General features: G+C 44.3%; 1 protein-coding gene across 20 annotated transcripts in view; it reads left to right on the forward strand.

The window, feature by feature from the left end:
* Nucleotides 1–13,107, forward strand: part of CELF1 (CUGBP Elav-like family member 1) — a 91,136-nt gene that overhangs the window by 62,946 nt on the left and 15,083 nt on the right. For 12 of the 20 annotated variants that reach the window (XM_058663054.1, XM_058663034.1, XM_058663038.1 and 9 more), the window contains 6 exons: nucleotides 5,793–5,980; nucleotides 8,519–8,601; nucleotides 10,341–10,389; nucleotides 11,087–11,221; nucleotides 11,729–11,808; nucleotides 12,187–12,348. In XM_058663054.1, the coding sequence (XP_058519037.1) occupies nucleotides 5,803–5,980; nucleotides 8,519–8,601; nucleotides 10,341–10,389; nucleotides 11,087–11,221; nucleotides 11,729–11,808; nucleotides 12,187–12,348 (687 nt within the window). In that variant the 5' untranslated portion in view covers nucleotides 5,793–5,802. Of the gene's footprint in view, nucleotides 1–5,787; nucleotides 5,981–8,518; nucleotides 8,602–10,340; nucleotides 10,390–11,086; nucleotides 11,222–11,728; nucleotides 11,809–12,186; nucleotides 12,349–13,107 lie in introns of those variants that run through there. The other 8 variants (XM_058663039.1, XM_058663040.1, XM_058663043.1 and 5 more) reach the window with 3 other exon arrangements.

Consider the following 13,107-nt stretch of genomic DNA (forward strand, 5'->3'; position numbering starts at 1 on the left):
ACCAACCCTTTCTGTTGCAGGTGTTTGGGGAGTGAATAAGCAAATGGAGAGCCTCTCTTCCAGCCCTCTGCTGCTCATGACTCTGAGGAGTGCCTCGTGGAGTGGGCTGATTAGGCACAAATCTGAGTGTGTTTAATGATACGTAAAGTGGATGGTCAGGATCCTTGGCATGTTACATTGGGAGTCATGTCCTTAGTGGCTGTTTTGTTTTGTTTTGTTTTTGTTTATTACTTTCATTTGAAAGGCAGAGAGAGATCTTCTGGTTTGAACCATTGCATGGTGCGTCCCAGGGCATCCATTAGCAGGAAGTTGAAACCGAGAACAGAGCCAGAACTGCAGAGCAAGCAGTCAGACACTGAAATGTTGACTTCAGAGACACGCTGCTACTTTTTTCCCCTCCCAATTGGAAAGGCAGATTTACAGAGAGAAGGAGAAATAAAAATCCTCCATTCGCTGGCTCACTGCTGTGGGGAGTTCTTGTTATGGAATTGGTATACAGAAAGAATGGCTGGGGGAGTTGAATTGTTGACATGAAGAACTAGGTGAGAATTTAGAAAGAACGAGAAGAGAAAAGGAGGACATTTGCTAGGATCCTGAATCTCCACAAACCTTGGGATCGACTGTAATCCACATTAATTGACCATGTTTATGAAGCTTTTGCACTACATAGTAATGTAGAAAGATTAGAAATGGCAAACAAACACAGCAGGGATTGACAAGAGGGCACAGGTGTCTCTAGAGTAATACAAAACAGTAAACCTGCCGCTTTGCAGAAGTAGCTTCCTCAATGCAGGAAATAGGAATAATCAACAGCATGTTAGTAAAATGCTGTTAAAACTGGTAGTTAAAATTATTGAGGGCAGGTTATATGGACAGGTGTTTCACTGGCCATGGTAGGGGTTGTTTTCACTATGGTGTCCTGGTTTGTTTGGAAACATTAGGATGAAACTTCTGAAAACATTTTTTTTTTAAAGGTTTATTTACTGTTTTGGTAAGGGGAATTTTATATAGACAAGAAAAGACAGGAAGATCTTCTGTCCACTGGTTCACTCCCCAGGTGACCATAATAGTTTGAACTGAGCCAATCCAAAGCTAAGAGGAAGTGCCCAGAGCCCAGGTCTCCCACGTGGGTGCAGAGTCTCAAGGCTTTGGGTCCTCTTAGTAATCCTCTACTGCTTTCCCAAGCCACAAGCCGGGAGATGAAAGGGAAGTAGAACAGCCGGAGCATAAACCATCACATTGGGCCAGAGAGAGTGAACCATCTGCTGGTTCACTTCCCAAATGGCTGTAACAGCCAGAACTGACCCAATCCCAAGCCAGGCACTTCTTCCAGGTCTCCCATGTGGGTGTAGGGTTTCAAGGCTTCGGGCCATCCTCTACTGCTTTCCTAGGGCATAGGCAGGCAGCTGGATGGAAAGTGGAACAGCCATGATATGAACCAGTATCCATATGGAATCCTGTGCTTATAAGGTGAGGATTTAGCCATTAAGCCATGTTGCTGGGCCAAATAGTTATTTTCGTAAGAGTCTGCCACCTGTGATTTTAAATAAAGGATAAGAATGCATTTCAGATTATTGAAAGTGTATTCCAAAATATGTGGAAGAGCGTTAAGTTAAAACTCCGCTTGTGGCACTAGCTTCCCATTTGGGCACTGATTCAAGTCCTGGCTGTTCCACTTCTGGTCCAGATTCCTACTGATGCTCCTGGGAAAGCAGCAAAAGATGGTCTAAATCCTTGGGGCCCTACACCCATGTGGGAGATCCACAGGAACCTCCTGGCTGGTAGCTCAGGACTAGTGTAACTCCGGCAATTGCAGCCACTTGGGGAGTGAACCAGTGGATTAAAGATATCTCTCTCTCCTATAAATTGATCTTTCAAATAAAATAAACTAATTTAAAAAGAAAAAAATGCTGCTGCCAGGCCCAGCACAGTAGCCTAGTGTCTAAAAATCCTCACCTTAAATGCTCTGGGATCCCATATGGGTGCCAGTACTAATCCTGGCAGCCTCGCTTTCCATCCAGCTCCCTGCTTGTGGCCTGGGAAAGCAGTTGAGGACAGTCCAAGGCCTTGGGACCCTGCACCTGCGTGGGAAACCCGAAGGCGACTCCAGACTCCTGGCTTCAGATTGGTTGAGCTCTGGCCATAGTGGCCACTTGGGGAGTTGAATCAGTGGATGGAAGATCTTTCTCTGTCTCTCTCTCTGGATATCTGACTTTGCAATAAAAATAAATAAATCTTTAACAAAGATGTGCTTCAATATGAAAATCAAAATAAAGGGAAATTACTAAAAACCATTTAAAGAAAATGCTGCTGTCTGCAAGTACCTGTGCAAATCTCAACTGCTCCATTTCTAATTCAGCTTTGTGCTGCTGTGCCCAAGACAGCCATGAAAGCTGCCCCAAGTACTTGAGCCCTCAGCCCATCCACGATTGGCTGCTCTGGCCGTCTGGGCAATGAACGAGCAGGTGCATGAGCCCTTGCTCCATCCTTCCCTTTCTGTGTTCTTTGTTTTCAAGTAAATAAATGAGGAAAGGTCGGGGGGAGACAGACAGGAGAGAGGAGACTGATACCCTACCAGTCAGACATAGAGTATAATATAATAGCTGCTCTTGAATTTGGGAGCTCGCTTTGCACAGTACTTGTGTTGTTGGGATTAGCTGATGAAGGGGGAATAGTTGAGCAAGGAATTTTTCCTATCCCATGTTGGTTCCCGTTGAACCAGGTGTGTCCAAAAGGATGAAGAGGAAATAATATCTGCCTTCATAGAGCTGTCAGTATTGTTGAATAATGAAATTGTGCTATGAAGTACTAAATACTACAGTGAATGTGTGAGTTTATTGTTGTTTCATTCCTAGAATGTAGCTGAACTTCTTAACTTGGAAGAATATGGGTGTACTGTGACAGATGCAATGATGGGAATTGATCTGTGTACTGTTTGCCTTAAGATTCGTTTTTTTTTTTAAAGATTTATTTATTTTTACTACAAAGATATACAGAGAGGAGGAGAGACAGAGAGGAAGATCTTCCATCCGATGATTCACTCCCAAGTGAGCCTCAACATCCAGTGCTGAGCCGATCAGAAGCTGGGAACCAGGAACCTCTTCTGGGTCTCCCACACGGGTGCAGCATCCCCAGGCTCTGGGCCGTCCTCAACTACTTTCCCAGGCCACAAGCAGGGAGCTGGATGGGAAGTGGAGCTGCCTGGATTAGAACCAGCGCCCATATGGGATTCTGGCGCGTTCAAGGCAAGGACTTTAGCCGCTAGTCCACTGTGCTGGGCCCTGCCTTAAGATTAGACTGTTAACTTAATTCCCAGCTCAGCAATGGTAACATGACAGTAGCTATGTGTTGTTTACTTGTGAGAAATTTAAAAATCTGATTGTGTCATGGTTGAGCCACCACTTCCTTTAATGCAGGCATCCCATCTGAGCCCAGGCTCAAATCCTAGCTGACTGCACTTCTGATAGAGCTCCTTACTAATAGCAGCTGGCCCAAGTTCCTAGGCCTAGCACCCATCTGGGAGACATAGAGTTCCAGGTTCCTGGCTGACACCTGGTCATTTAATGAGTGAATCAAGAGATGGCGAATCTGTCTCTCTCTTTCCCTCTCCCCACTCCGTGTGTTCCTTTACCCTTCTATGTGTAACTCTGCCTTTCAAATAAATAAGTAAATCTTTTTTTACAAAAAGGTATAGGAACTTAAAAATGAAAGGTTGAACACCTTTCACATATTTGATGTTCTTAAAGATCTTGAAATACTATTCAAAACAAACACTTAGTTTTTGTTTAAGGGAAATTATTTAATTGTGTGTGTGTGTTTTTTAATTAATTTATTTTTATTACAAAGTCAGATATACAGAGAGGAGGAGAGACAGAGAGGGAGATCCTCCGTCTGATTCACTGCTCAAGTGAGCCGCAACGGGCCGGTGCACGCCAATCCGATGCCAGGAACCCGGAACCTCTTCCGGGTCTCCCATGCAGGTGCAGGGTCCCAATGCATTGGGCCGTCCTCGACTGCCTTCCCAGGCCACAAGCAGGGAGCTGGATGGGAAGTGGAGCTGCCGGGATTAGAACCGGCACCCATATGGGATCCCGAGGCGTTCAAGGCGAGAACGTTAGCCACTAGGCCACGCCGCCGGGCCCTATTTAATTGTGTTTAAGTAGATGTTAAGAACCTCAAAAATTTTGCTGTGAATTTCTGAATTAAACAGGAAACACTAAAGTGAAAGCTAACTGCACATCGCTAATGGTTTAGATGAATGTTGAGTAACTTGAACCAGTAGCAGAAGGACCTTAAAATAGATGAGGTAATTTTAAGTGGAATCGTTTACAGTTCAGGGAATCACGCTAGGTTCATGGCAGTGGCAGGGTTAGGAATGAAGGAACAAAGTTCACTGTCATTGGGTTGGAGGAATTTTGCAACATTGAAATGGTTATGCTCGGGCCCAGCGTCATGCCCTGGCGGCTAAAGTCCTCTCCTTGAGGGTGCCGGGATCCCATATGGGCACTGGTTCTAATCCCAACAGCTCCATTTCCCATCCATCTCCCTGCTTGTGGCCTGGGAAAGCAGTTGAGGACGACCCAATGCCTTGGGACTCTCTGCATAGCAGACCTGGAAGAAGTTCCTGGCTCCTGGTTTTGGATCGGCACAGCACCGGCTGTTGCGGTCACTTGGGGAGTGAATCATCGGATGGAAGATCTTCCTCTCTGTCTCTCCTCCTCTCTGTATATCTGACTTGGTAATAAAAAATAAAATAAATTTTAAAAAAGAAATGGTTATGATCGATAAGGGAATTTAACAAAGACAGTGAAATATTAAATAAACTGGATAATTTAGAAACAGTCTAGAATTGTGGCAGCGTTATGTTTATATTACAGTTATTTGTACACTGTAGGAAGTAAAGCTTTGGTGCTGGCACCGTGGTGTGCGGGGCTAAACCTTTGTCTGCAACACCAGCATCCCATATGTATGTCAGTTCTAGTACTGGCAGCTCTACTTCCAATCCAGCTCTGTACTAGTGGAAAGAGCAGAGGATGGCACAAGTCCTTGGGCTACTGCACCAATGTGAGGAGGATCTGAAAGAAGTTGCTGGCTTCAGCCCAATCCAGCTCTAGCCATTATAGCTGATTGGGGAGTTAACCAGTGGATGGAAAATCACTCTCTGTGTGTTTCCTTCTTTGTCTCTCTCATTCTATCTTCCAATTAAAATATGTAAATCTTAAAAAAATAGTCTTTGGTTTTGGGGCCACCTCAAGAACAATAGGATTATACCAAATACAGCTGCATCAGAAGGTTAACATTTTAGTCAGTTCTTGGAAATTAATTAGCTCTCAGAAATCAGATGCTTCTGTTGCATCTTCTGCATAGGAAACTTCATCTGTCACTTTATGTAAATTCTGACTCATCTGAAATCAACAGTCCTTTGTTGTTTTACATTTTTAAGAAGCATTTCTGTTTTTATTAACTGTGCTTAAACATTATTAAAACTTCATCTTGCTTCAGGGCTTTACCCTTAAGGTCCTGTGAGAATCCTCACACTAGACAAGGAATAAATAACAATATTAGTTACTCAGTTAAAAACCAGGATGCCCCAATCAGGATGGTGACCTTTGTTGGGCATCTAATGAAGAAGGTGACCATGATGAGGGAAGACCAGGCAATGAGTAAATTCAATGGAAATCATGAAAGACGCATAATTTTTCCCTCATATTTTTCCAGAAAGTTGAGCTCTTTAAAGAAAAATACATGAAAGTAACATGAATATATAATACGTTTCATTTTATTTCATGCAGCTCAAAGAAAATGAACGGCACCCTGGACCACCCAGACCAACCAGATCTTGATGCTATCAAGATGTTTGTCGGCCAGGTCCCCAGGACCTGGTCAGAGAAAGACTTGCGGGAGCTCTTTGAACAGTATGGTGCTGTCTACGAAATCAATGTCCTAAGGGATAGGAGCCAAAACCCTCCTCAGAGCAAAGGTGAGAACTTTGGATTTGTGATAGAACAGAAAGTTGTGCTTCTCTGTGTTAATCTCTGCCCCATGCTTTTATACTGCCAGGATACACCTGAGGTACTGGGAAAAAGGCAGTCCTCGGAGATGAGCTCTGTCTCCAAATCCAAGCACGTTTAATGACTTAAAAATAGAATGTTAAGTTGACATGGTCATCAGTTCAGTCGCCTCTTTGTCATTCCTTAAGGAAGTTCTAAATTTAAGAGATGCACTCTTGTTTGGTCTTGGGAATGGAATGATAAAAGTTAAATCTAAGTAACCCTTCTGCATAAGGCTTTCCTTAGGGTTTTCACTAAATGAAGCTGAAAGAGGACTGTCCACATACCACAGGTTTCTTGTTAATGTCAGATAGGAAGGACTTGTTCACACCACTTGGTTTCTGTAGCCTACGAAATGAACAGAAGATCTGGTAATCTGCCTCCAGAAATACCAGCAAAATGAATGCTTATAGAACGGATGGTCGGGAGGCATTGGCTTCGCCTCCACCCCTGCCTGCTAGACATGCTCTGATTTTCTAAATAACCGGTTTCAGGGTTATTTTCTTTGTTATATAGAATAAATTCATTTTATTTGTGTGATGTTTACATAGCTGAGAGGGATGCATGCCCATGTGGACTGCCTATTAGGTTGGAAAAGGTCTTGGAATGGGGGAAAGTGGCTGAAACAACTACCTCCAGTCTCCTTTTCTCTTCCTGTAGATGGGGAAAGTGGGGAGAAAAGCAGAGAGGGCCGCCCAACTGCATCAGTACCCAGGAATGGGGGTGGCCACCTGGTGTCATTCCAGGGTTCCAGATGTGGAGCATGTTCTGAGGATACTGCTTATGTTTTGTTTTTTGTTTTTTTTAAGATCCATCTACCTACCTACCTACCTACCTAAATATCTATCTGTCTCTTTATTTGGAAAGTCAGATGCACAGAGAGGAGAGACAAAGAAGGATCTTCCGTCCAATGATTCACTCCCCAAGTGGCCACAATGGCCGGGGCTGAGCTGATCCAAAGCCATAAGCCAGGAGCCTCTTCTGGATCTTCCATGTGGATGCAGGGTCCCAAAGTTTTCGGGTATCCTCACCTGCTTTCCCAGGCCACAAGCAGGGAGCTGGATGGGAAACAGAGCTGCTGGGATTAGAACTGGCACCCATATGGGATCCTGGCTTGTGCAAGGTGGGGACTTCAGCCGCTAGGCTAGAACGCCAGGCCCTCTTATTAGTTTTGATAGTTCTGAGATACTGTTGATTTCATTGCTCCAAGGTTGAGGAACTCCTTCCACGTTCCCCTGACTGACCTAGTCCATCTTATGGTCTCATTTTGCCCAGATACTTGCTGTCAAAGCTTGACCTGGATTGCTGCCCTCCATGGTACTAGGCGCCCTCTGCAGGCCTCAGTGAACTGATTGTCATGTTCCCCATGTGCATCTGGGCCTGCTGTCTGCTGCTGCTGCACAGGCCTCTGCAGCTGTGGAGACCCAGTTACATGCACTCAATGGTCAGACCAGAGATCCTGTGGTTTTCACAGTGGTCAGAGTTCTGAGTCCAGTGATCCGGTTGAGGAGTTCCAAAAGAAACCTCACCAAAGGGTTAGGGTTGTGTGTGCCAGCCAGTGCAGGGCCCAGCCCTGTCTCACCCACATCAGCCTATATATACCTATCTCACTCACAGATTTTTTAAGAAGTTCATTTTGTTTTTGATAATGTTTACATAGAGTAATTTTCTGAAGTCTGTCATGTATGTGGATGTGAGCAGGCATGGTCATCACATTTGTAGACCACCAGATAACATCTAGAAGTAGAGTTAGTTCCTCTTTATGGTATAGTTAACCAAATGGAGTAAGTTTAGTAGTGTCTAAAACGACTAGCACCTTGTAACTGCAGCATGATTTTGAAAGAAATCTGTTGTGCATCATGGCAGTGTGAAATTTCTGGCACACCTTTGTCCCCACCACCACTACAGTAGACACAGAGCACAAGATGCCCGTGCTCAAGCTGTAGCATGTGCTGTTAGAGGCCTCAGTATATTTGAGAACCAAGAATTTGAAGGATATATATTAAGAGATTCTTGCTCATAAGTATTTTTATAATTTAGTAAGTGACAATTGCATTTGAGGCATGTGGTAGAAACTGGCTACAAATGTAGGAGGTGGTAGAGTTCCTGGTGGGTTGCAGACTGACGGTCTACTTACCCCATGTCCTACCTGGTCCCATAAGGAGGGTGGGTTGAATGGAATGGTGCCATTGTTTGCAGTGGAGTTACATAAGTTGCTGAAGAAGACTGTAAATAAAAGAAGGAAAAGGGTGAAACTGCAAAGAAAATGTTTTTAAAAGTCTTTTTTTTCTGCTAGGTTCTTCATTCCTCCCTCCGTTTCTTTGTCCTCACGCCCCTGCTTCCCGCTTCTCCCCGTTTTTTTAGCCACCGTTAATAAAATCAGCCCTCTATAAGGCTTCAGTGTGTCAGTGGAGTGGTCTCTGTTTTCAGAGGACAGGTTTGATTGTGTGAAATCTTCCTTGTTTCAGGGTGCTGTTTTGTTACATTTTACACCCGTAAAGCTGCACTAGAAGCACAGAATGCTCTTCACAACATGAAGGTCCTCCCAGGGGTAAGGAAGCTCCCACTTAGAAATGAAAGTATGGTAGCTGTTTGTCTTTGAAGATTTGTTTATCTAAAAAAGCAGAATGACACTGAGATACATGAGAGACAGAGAGCTGGGGCTGGATCAGATCACAGGTGTCAGGAACTCCATCTGAGTCTCCCACGTAGTGGCAGAGGTCCATCATTACTGCCTTCCCAGGCATATTGACAGGAAACTGACTTGTCAGCATGGGAACCAACTTGAATTGGTTGACTGAAATGCAATGTGGCCAGGCCAAGGCTTAACCTGCTATGTCACGGTGTTCCCCACGCCCCTGTGGTAGTTTTGATAATGGGATATGTAGTTAGCTGCTATCTTTGTGTTCCAAAGTTACAGATTCATATTCTCCTAGACAACAGAGTTTGCATTGTATTAGATAGATATTATGAGTAAGCTAGAGAAGATTAAAAGGCTCTGTCTAGGTTAAATGCAAATACTATATACTTTTTTTTTTTTTTTTTTTTTGGTAAGGGGCTTAAGCGTCTTGGTGTCTGGGTAGGGTCATGAAACCAATCCTCATGAATACTGAGGGCAACTGTTCTTGCACATAACAGTGACTGAGAACCATGTGGAAAAAAGCTAACTGGCCAGGGATTTACATAAAGGATGCATAAAGGAAACTTTTTTTTTAAGATTTATAGATTTTTATTACAAAGTCAGATATACAGAGAGGAGGAGAGACAGAGAGGAAGATCCTCCGTCCGATGATTCACTCCGCAAATAACCGCAATGGCCGGTGCCGTGCCGATCCGAAGCTGGGAACCAGGAACTTCTTCCAGGTCTCCCATGCAGGTGCAGAGTCCCAAAGCATTGGGGCGTCCTCGACTGCTTTCCCAGGCCACAAGCAGGGAGCTGGATGGGAAGTGGAGCTGCCTGGATTAGAACCAGCGCCCATTGGGATCCCGGGGCTTTCAAGGCGAGGACTTTTTGCCGCTAGTCCACTGTGCTGGGCCCTAAAGGAAACATTTGAAAGAAAATATGTTAAACATAGTCGTTTTCCGCCAAGAGTCTGAAAAGTAAGAGAAAGCAAGCTTGTATCCACTGGTTCACTTGCCAGATGACCACAGTGGTAACGGCTGGGCCAGGTTGGAGCCACGAACCAGGAGCTTGACCCAGGTTTCCCAAGTGGGTACAGAAGCCCAAAGATTGGGCCAGCTGTGTACTTTGTCAGGCACATTAACAAGGATCTTTATCCTCTGTATGGGAAGACAGCATCTTTACCTGCTATCCACAACAGTAGCCCGTTATGTCATCTTGACTTGATTCCATTGTATTTGGTGAGAAGAAAATCATGGAGGAGACAATTGTGAAGTTAGCAAGAACTTTGAAGGCTCTCGGTCTGTAGGTTCCCCCCCCACACACCTTTTTAAAAATATGTTTGAAAGAGTGACGGAAGAAAGGAAGGAGAGACAAACTTGGTGAACATGGAGAGTGACAGATCCTGTTTCTGCTGGTTCGCTCCCGCGTTGGCTGCAGCAAGCTGTCAGGACTGAGCCAGGAACTGGGATTTTACTCTGCGTCTCCCACATGGGTAGCAAACACGCAAGCACTTGGGTCATCTTCCATTAGAAACACTGCAGCCAGAATCTGAACTGGCTCTGTGATAGGACTTGCCACACTTGACTCTAGAGTTCCTTTTCAAACTGTCATTGATGCTCTAGAAGCCATCAATGTGTGATTGTAATACTCACGGCTCTTCTTTTTAGATGCATCATCCTATACAGATGAAGCCTGCTGACAGTGAGAAGAACAATGGTGAGCAAACATGTGAAGTCGGCCCTTTGCAAGGTTCCTTCTCTGTGTGTGTGTGTATGTATGTGTGCACGCGTGTTTATATTTGGATTGAACTCTGTTGTCCAGATTGTCTTTTTTTTTTCCCCTGTAAAATGGGTATGATAAAATAAATGAGAAAATCCATTGGCAGGGAAAGGTTATGTGAACATTCCAGAATGAACTGGAGCATTCCTGATCAATCTAATTATGGCTAGACATGAGGAAAGAAATGAACAAGTTAGGAAGAGGAGTTAGTCTTCTAGAAAATAGAAAAGGAAAATAAATAGTTCAACCCACTGAAAGATATGTCCTGTTTCTTCTTTTTTCCTTTGGCAGTAATTGCTAGTGAAAGCAAACAGTGCTGAGGCCCAGGCAGCATGCTGAGCTCCTTGAACTTAACACCCATAGCCACCCTCTGAGACCTCTTTGTATTAATTAGATGAGGAAGCGGCGCTTTTACAAGATCACACAACTACCATCTTTTATCTGAATGTGTACATGATTTTAGTGCTAGTGTTATAAGAGGGAATGTAAAGTTATGGAAAGAACATGCTTGGATTCCATGAAATGTGGCATGAAACGGAGCCAGGATTCATACCCAGGCGCTCTGACACCCAGTGTATGCTCCACTGCCTCATGGAGTAATAACATTCAAGTCTTTTGTGTTTCACTCTCTCAGCAGTGGAAGACAGGAAGCTGTTTATTGGTATGATTTCCAAGAAGTGCACTGAAAATGACATCCGAGTCATGTTCTCTTCATTTGGACAGATTGAGGAATGCCGGATATTGCGGGGACCTGATGGCCTGAGCCGAGGTGGTAATTTTAGCTTTTTGTCTTCCCCTTGCGAGTCACCTTTTAGTTGGACAGTAGACACCTGTGATCCCTATAGACCATGACCCTGTTAAGAAGAACTTGGACCTGCTTTGTAAATCGCAGCAAGACCCCTCCTTCTAGATGATTCCTTATGTATTCTCCCAGCCCCCTAAGGAGTCTGCCATTCCACACTCCAGTCCCATGCACTAAAATTTTCTGGTTTGGTGCTTGAAAAATTTTTATGTCAAAATAGAAGCACTTCTTTGTCTTATTTTAGAGTAGAAGATACGATTCCTTATTTCTTGCTCAAGCATACTCTATCTATGGTGCTCTTGTTTTTTGTTAACCGCCACGTTGCAACATACCTGTCTGCTACTCCAGCCCACAAACCTCTCAAGACAGGGACCATCTGTTTTGCTGATAGTTGCAGTGGAGTAGGTGCCCAGTAAATGTCAGATAAATGAATAAACCAGTGAATGAATGAGCTACTGACTCTTCTCTTACCAGGTTGTGCATTTGTGACTTTTACAACAAGAGCCATGGCACAGACAGCTATCAAGGCGATGCACCAGGCACAGACCATGGAGGTAGGGGGTGTGCAGGTGGAGGGAGAGGTTCCTTAAGCTGTGGGCAGTGGGCAGGCAGAGTCCATCAGCCTGTGCTGCATCAGCAGGCAGAGGGGGAGATTCCTTAGTGTGTGGACAGTGGACAGTCTAAAATCCTGCATCAACGTACCCTGAAAGTTACACAGGTCCGTTATGAAGTGTAAAAACATTGTTTTTTTTAAAATTAACATATTGGAAATAGTTGACCTTCTTAATTGTCTTTTGTCACTACTGTCCATCAAGAGCAGAACCATTTGACAGTGAATGAATTTAAAGTATATCCTGTATGTTACCCAAAAGGAGAACTTTTTCTTTGCCCAGAAGGAGTAGCTTGACCGCTTGGCTTTGGTGTTCTCATAGGGTTGCTCATCCCCCATGGTGGTAAAATTTGCTGATACACAGAAGGACAAAGAACAGAAGAGAATGGCGCAGCAGCTCCAGCAACAGATGCAGCAAATCAGCGCCGCCTCTGTGTGGGGAAACCTTGCTGGTCTAAATACTCTTGGACCCCAGTATTTAGCAGTGAGTCTTTGTGGTTGGCTTTCTGCAGACTGTGCAAGCTCTCAGCTGTTTGTTCTTCTGCTGTCTCTAGCTAACAGAAACAGTGGCATTTACAAGTTTGGGTGAAGAGAAATAAGATCTAAAGATTCAGCAATGTGTTGTTTTTAAGTTACATTAGCTTCTCAGAGTATCTCTCTCCCTTCCTCCTTCCCTTCCTCTAAAACTTTTTTCTCTCTCTTCTTTACTAGTCATGAATCTCCACTTTTGCTACTTTTTTTTATAGAGATTTATTTATTTTTTTACAAAATCAGATGCACAGAGAGGAGGAGAGACAGAGAAGAAGATCTTCCATCCGATGATTCACTCCCCAAGTGAACCGCAAAGCTGGTGCTGCACCAATCTGAAGCTGGGAACCTGCAACCTCTTCCAGGTCTCCCACGCATGTGCAGTGTCCCAAAGCATTGGGCCGTCCTTGACTGCTTTCCCAGGCCACAAGCAGGGAGCTGGATGGGAAGTGGAGCTGCCGGGATTAGAACCGGCGCCCATATGGGATCCTGGCGCGTTCAAGGCGAGGACTTTAGCCGCTAGGCCATGGTGCCGGGCCCAACTTTTGCTACTGTTAAAATACAATTTCATTTTCTTGAGTTAAATACATTGAAAATACGATGTGTACCTGTTTCAGGAAAAAATTCCTGAAAGAATCTTAACTAGCAAGTGTTTCCCTGGAATACTTGCTATTAGATATAGGACATGATTAGAGTCTTCCTGACTCTTCCCTAA

This window comes from Ochotona princeps, chromosome 4 (genome assembly GCF_030435755.1).
Source record: "Ochotona princeps isolate mOchPri1 chromosome 4, mOchPri1.hap1, whole genome shotgun sequence".
In the NCBI taxonomy this organism is placed as follows: domain Eukaryota; kingdom Metazoa; phylum Chordata; class Mammalia; order Lagomorpha; family Ochotonidae; genus Ochotona; species Ochotona princeps.